This window comes from Mus caroli, unplaced genomic scaffold (genome assembly GCF_978045245.1).
Source record: "Mus caroli unplaced genomic scaffold, Mus_caroli_1 scaffold_9, whole genome shotgun sequence".
NCBI classification, from domain to species: domain Eukaryota; kingdom Metazoa; phylum Chordata; class Mammalia; order Rodentia; family Muridae; genus Mus; species Mus caroli.
Genome location: NW_028227264.1, coordinates 17,562,105 through 17,568,641, shown reverse-complemented (window position 1 = coordinate 17,568,641; position 6,537 = coordinate 17,562,105). Strand labels below are relative to the sequence as shown.

At 35.6% G+C, this 6,537-nt stretch overlaps 1 protein-coding gene across 5 annotated transcripts in view; it reads right to left on the bottom strand.

Annotated features, from left to right (window-relative positions):
- Bclaf1 (BCL2 associated transcription factor 1) overlaps window positions 1-6,537 on the bottom strand; it is a 30,872-nt gene continuing 24,335 nt past the window's right edge. For all 5 annotated transcript variants that reach the window (XM_021173727.3, XM_021173726.3, XM_021173725.3 and 2 more), the window contains 2 exons: window positions 2,559-2,771; window positions 1-2,427 (listed from right to left, as the gene is read on the bottom strand). In XM_021173727.3, the coding sequence (XP_021029386.1) occupies window positions 2,422-2,427; window positions 2,559-2,771 (219 nt within the window). In that variant the 3' untranslated portion in view covers window positions 1-2,421. The remainder of the gene's footprint in view (window positions 2,428-2,558; window positions 2,772-6,537) is intronic.

Sequence of the window (6,537 nt, the reverse complement as noted above, 5' to 3'; positions counted from 1 at the left end):
TTACCACTTAGGACATTTTATTGGCATATGACAATTTACAAGGGTCCCTGTTGAAATATACACCACACTGAGGAAGAATCCTTTAGCCATCTACATTCATTCCCGTTGGATAATATTTTCCCCTCAAATTATAATTTAATTCCCAACACTGATTTTAACGAAAGGGAACAATAACAATTCTTTGAAATAGAGTGCAAATGGGACTTTTCTTTTTATATTAAAATTCCTAAGATGTTTAAGCATACAAACCTAAAAATTGAGTCATGGCCTTCTAAAACTGCTTTCTTGTTTTTTTCTGGGAAAATCCTTTGGTTCAATTTTATTTCTTTTCTCTGCGTAAAGGAAGTATGTGTATGCAGTGTATAACACATAGTATGCAGTGTGTAACATACATTATGCAGCATGTAACATGTAGTACGCAGTGGATAACAGTCATTTTCCTGGCACTTGTAATCAAGCAGCTTTACTGAGAGGTATGGTTTAGCTTTGTAATGTGTCATCAAGTGTGTAATTAAATGCTCATCTCAAGGAAAGCACACAGGCTACTCTGGCTCTGAAAAGAAGACTCACAGTGGTATTCTCTACTGCAGTTCCCATAGCAACCCCTTGACTATGATGTAATGGCATATTCTTGAGCTATAGAACGGAAGTAACCACAGGTACAACACTTAAAAACACCCTGTTACTCCTCATTAAATAAGGTTCAACCAATCTGCTTTTCTCTGTTGTGGACAAAGTAAAGCTAAACAGTACAAACGTAAAGATTCAGTGTATAACCAAATGACTGTTGAAATGAAAGGTGTATATTCATATAAAATAGAAATGGTATGAAAAGTATTAGGGAATTAAGCACATGTTTTTACATTTAAATTAATCTTAACTATTATTTATAAATAACTACTTATATCCAGATTGAAGCAATAAAGTTGATTTTCTGATTTACTACATAATTTCAGTATGACAATTAAGGGGAGCATCATGCAATACTGACTCCTGAGGATCTTATGATAAACACTTCACATGTTGACTTTGGTTTTAGTTTAATTTTGTTGCCAAAAGTTTTTAGCAAAAGCCACTAGCTATTCAAGGTCTAAAACACTGTAAAATTATCAAAACTTACAAGTGGGCATTAACAGAATAGGCATTATCTTCTTTAAATGCACACATACACAACCAATCTGCTGCAATGTAGCTAGCTTTTATTTTTTTTAAAAAATTAATTCTTAGCACTGAAGTTTACTTTTATTCCTTTAAAAGCTATTAAACAAATAGCAAAAAACCATATTTACCTAAAGAATAGATGCCAAGAAAAAGGCCATTTTATAAATTTAAGTTGATGGATGACACAATTAGATCAGTGCTACAAGCTTCCTGCTCAAGTCTTCTATTGGCAACAATAAGAGAAAACTAATTACTTAAATATGACTTAACAGTATGCTGCCTCTATCTAATCTTGTGGTTATATTATGGACTAATCTACAGCTGCTCAAAGCATCCAATAAATATGTAAGCTATCCAATCAGGTACTAGATGACTGTGTGCACACACTACGCTGCAGGATAATCTTCCTCTACATGAAAAGGACTCCCAAGTTTCATTGTAGTTTTGTTTTTTGTTTTAAATACAATCAGGTTTATAGAATCAGGATTTTACTTACACTGATATTACAAACCAATTTCTCTCTCTCTCGTAGGTAGCTGGTATCTAAGACCATGACTCAAACTATCAGATAAGAATGGAATTTTGAATTCATATTGGAAAGTCTCTTCAAATGATTTTACAAGCCATTGTTTACTTTCAGAAAAAAATACCACTTTCTCAAATCTTTTAATTTGTACTTTTTAGCTATTAACAAAGCTGTCCTCCTTATATATTTGCTGAAGTGTGAAACTGGTTTACCATAATAGCATCTTTGTGATATTCTTCAAAAATTAGTCACCCTACTAAGTAGTGTTCAAATTTTAAAAGATGTTAAACTGATGTGTAGTTAAAATAATTAGTGTGGTCACTATAAACAATTCCTGTTCAAGGATTTGTGTGGATTTGAGAAGAGCTAACCTTCACTTCAGAATCAAAGACTTATTAACAGGGAGGCAAGTTAAGAGTTGTCACAGAGTTGGACTTGACCACTTCTTATAGACAAAGCAGAAATACAATGCATGTAACAAAAACAGTCAAATGTTTTTAAAAGTTGATAGTTACAAATATGATACCGAACATTTTCTACTTTATTTCAATACAATTTTCAACATACAGTCTACTATTTTTTTTCAAGGTATTTGAAGACTTAAAACAAAATTTCTATAGACTACTTGCAAACAGTACAGTTTAAGTAAAATGCTTACATTTTTATTTGAAAACAAAAATCAGGTTTAAAAAAAATGTAAGTGTCAAGTTCTGCTCCCTGTTGCAATCTTGAGACTATTCCTAAAAAAGGAAAAGGAAATTAAAGGTCAGTAAATCTGTGGGTAGTGAATATTAATATTTCTAAAAGTTATCAACTCAATTGCCCGCCAAGTTCATACTAAATAAACTGTGAAAACTCAGAAAATGTCTACCTTTTCTTCTTTGCGTCTGTCCTTCTTCTCTTCATTATTTTCCATGGTCTCTTCTTCATCTTCAACAATCCCATCTCCTTGGTATTTGTCATGAGTCCATTTTGGACTGCTACCTGATTTTTTGAAATTAAAGCGCCCTCTGCCACGTTGAAAAGTACCACGACCTCTTCCTCTTTTGGCCCAGTAATCCACACCATCATCTCTGTCATCATGCTATAAAAAGGTTCAAAAAGAAACATCAATAAAACAGCTTTCTTGTAAAGATATCAATTCTCTAACATACAGCTGCCATGTAAATTATGTCAAGCATAAGAGATTTTAAAAGCCTGCACCGAGATTTAAATCTAGATATGAATATACATCAATCCACAGGCTAGGAGTTTCAATGGTAAATCATGACAGCACAGGCTTAAGGCAATTTATCTCGACTATTTTCTTTTACAGTGAAGCTATTACATCCCAAACTTAATTTTTTAATCAATATATTTAAACAGTTACTCCCCAACTTATAAACTATTCTATTAAGTAAAACAATCTTCATAGCTAAAAAGTATGTAAAGAAGTATTCCCATTCCAAAACCCAGTAGAAAAGGCTAAAGGTCCCTATCACATTAACTCACTACATCTGCTCACAATGAGACAAAGTGAAACAAACAATGGCCCTTTACAAGAAAACAAACATAACACAAGACGGAAATCATGTTGCATGGGCTTTTAAGTACTTGAATTGAGCAACTACACAACTCACTAAAATCTTTTAAAATGTGTCACAAAGACTGTTTTCAAAACATATGCAGCATTTGTATAGATTAACTTCTTATATACCTTAAAATTTAGAATTATACATGCAGATATTAAGCTATTTGAAAGAACAGTTTTAATACAAGCTGTTACTATCTTGTATCTTTTGGCACTTTTACCAAACAATGAAGACTGTAGGTGGGGTTGTGCATGACTCAATAAAGAATGACTTCTGAGACTAGACAGAAAGTACAGACTTCCCAAGAGAGCCACTCCAAATGGTATCTCCTCAGTTACATTGTTTCATGCTCCCTTATGCCACTAACACTCATTTTTAGAGCCTTGTTTGATGTTGCTTTTAATGATCTTTGAATGTGTAGCAAGAAGGAAACAAGTTCTGAAAAAAGGACCTGCCATTACACCTTCAACAGAAACCATAGAGAGAGACAGCCTAGAAGGAACAGTAGAGATTCAGTAAAATGCACTTGGTCCAGTGTCTACCAAGCAAGGAAGGATTCAACGTTTGTCTATAGTGCTTACTTACTAATTCTACAGTGCTTACTAAGCTTGCTAAGTACAGTGACACGCTGCTCGGAATACTTGTAATCACTCATCCAATCTTTAGAAGCAGGTATACTATGACTATCTGTTCCTATCCTATAAAACAGAAAACAGACAAAAAACCCGAAAACTCTTTACTGACCACTATCTATTTCCCACAAATCCCGGTGGCAGTAAAGAGCTAGCAGATCGGGCAACTCAGAATAGAAATGGAAAAGGCTGGTTGCCAGTGAGATTAGTCATTACTTTTAGATATAAACTCATTTGAAATTTTAAGTAAAAAGAAACTAGAGCTGGGCAGTGGTGGCGCACGCCTTTAATCCCAACACTTGGGAGACAGAGGCCTCTGAGTTCGAGGCCAGCCTGGTCTATAGAGTGAGTTCCAGGACAGCCAGGGCTACATAGAGAAACCCTGTCTCGAATAACAAACAAACAAACAAAAGAAACTAGAGCCCCAGGAAACTAAGCTGTTTCTTTCAGAGTACATTCATTCCAACAGCAACTCTGTGAAACGGTGGGTGGATACTAAAAATACTACTTGTCTTCTTTTCCCATTTCCATGTGTGAGCCCATGTACGGGTGCTTATACAGGTGTGTATACATGCCTGTGGAAGGCGTGACTGGAGACACTAGAGACAGCTCTTCCACCTTGTCCAGTATGGTAATTGTGGCTAGGAGAATCCCTTATCTCTACCTTGGAGGCTGAAATTACAGAAAGGCCCTCAGACCACAAACCCAGTATTTGTATAGGGTTCTTAGAAATTCCAATGTTCTAACCACTGAGGTGCCCTCAGCCACTGGAAACAGTCTTAATTTTCAAATTCTTACATTCAAAATTTGAGTCTCCTAGTTTTAGGAATTAATTTTTCACAGATGACAGTTAAATATTTACCTAACAGTCAGAATGGCTTTTTTTTTTCTTAAAAAGAAATCTAAAATGGACTCAAGATCTCCATCATCCATCTCTCTCCACTTAACACAATTAAATCAAGTTTTTCTAAGAATAATAATATAATAATAATAATAATAATATAATGCCAACATTCAGCAACAGGAATCTGCATTTCAAAGTTAGCCTGGTCTATAGAGTAAGATCCTGTCTCAATCTCCTCCAATTAATAAATTTACTAAGTATAGTGTTTTAAAAACTCAATTTTAGGTCGTCATCAGTCCCTATGTGTTTCCACTGCCTTCCTTGTCCTGACAACTTGCCCACTCCATATTTCTCACTTGTTCCAACTCCTCCTATTGGTCTCTCAGGATCTACCTGACACTCGGATCTCCCTAGAACCCTTACTATTGATTATCACACCCTCCCTTCCACAAAGCCAAGGTTTATGACAAACTGAAGAACGTAACAAACACCCGTAAGTATTTAATCAGGGTAAGATGAAGGTGACAAACGAGAAATTCGGATTGGAGTGCAGTGCATGGCATTAAGTATGAATCCCACTCTTACTAGCTCAACAGTCAAACTACTCAGTAACTGAATTACTGGTCATCTGTGAAAATAGAATAGCCTCAACTCAAAAGGGAAATTAAAAAAAAAAACTTTCTTATTGCATGTCTGAGAGTGGGTCATTGTGTAACACATGTTAGACCCCAAACTTAGGTCTACCCTCCTGCCTGAATGCTGGGATTTCAGATATTAATATGTCCAGCTTAAATGTTACCAAACGTTTAATTCTACTGAGTTAAAATTTCTAATACTGAGCCAGGCGTGGTGGTGCACGCCTTTAATCCCAGCCCTCAGGAGGCAGAAGCAGGCAGATCTCTGAGTTCGAGGCCAGCCTGGTCTACAAAGTGAGTTCCAGGACAGCCAGGGCTATACAGAGAAACCCTGTTTCAAAAAACAAAACCAAAAAATCTAATACTTGTATATTATAGTTCAAAAAACCAAAGGAATGTCTAAATTTAAAGCTCATTTCTGAATTGTTATTTTGGCTCTTATCTCTAGTCTCAATTCTGTCTAAAGTCAGTCTGTACATAAAATGTGCAATATTCCTGGTGATTCCAAGGAGTCACTTCAACTGCTCTTGAGTACAAAAATAACTTAGCCACTAGTCTATGATAACTGTAAACATATTATACAGACCAAAAATTTAAGATTACAAACCACAGCCAGGCAGTGGTGCACAGTTTAATCCCATCATTCTGGGAGGCAGTGGGAGGCAGAGGCAGGCAGATCTCTTGAGATTGAGGCCAGCCTGGTCTACAGAACAAGTTCCAGGACAGTCAGGACTAAATACAGATATCTTGTTTCAAACCAAGAAAAGAAAATGATAGCATACAATAACCACAATTATCATTACTTGTTACATAACTAAATTCTTTTGCAGAGAAAGGGGAGGGAGGGAGGAGACAGGGTTTCTCTATGTAGTTCTGAACTGGCTCTGTAGACCAGTTTAGCCTCAAACTCAGAGATCTACCTACCTCTGCCTCTCAAGAGTTAAAGGATTAAAAGTTTATACACTACAACACCCAGAAAATAACTAAGTTTTTAAAATAACATTAATAAAATTAATTTAAGATGTTTATGTCCCAATTTAATATTTAAAGATCCATGAAAACATATCCTGACAATTAACAGAAAATCTGGTCTAAATTATATCTCGGTTGCATACAGTGGCACATGCCTGTAATGCCAGAATTTAGGGAGCAGATAGGAGAATCCAGT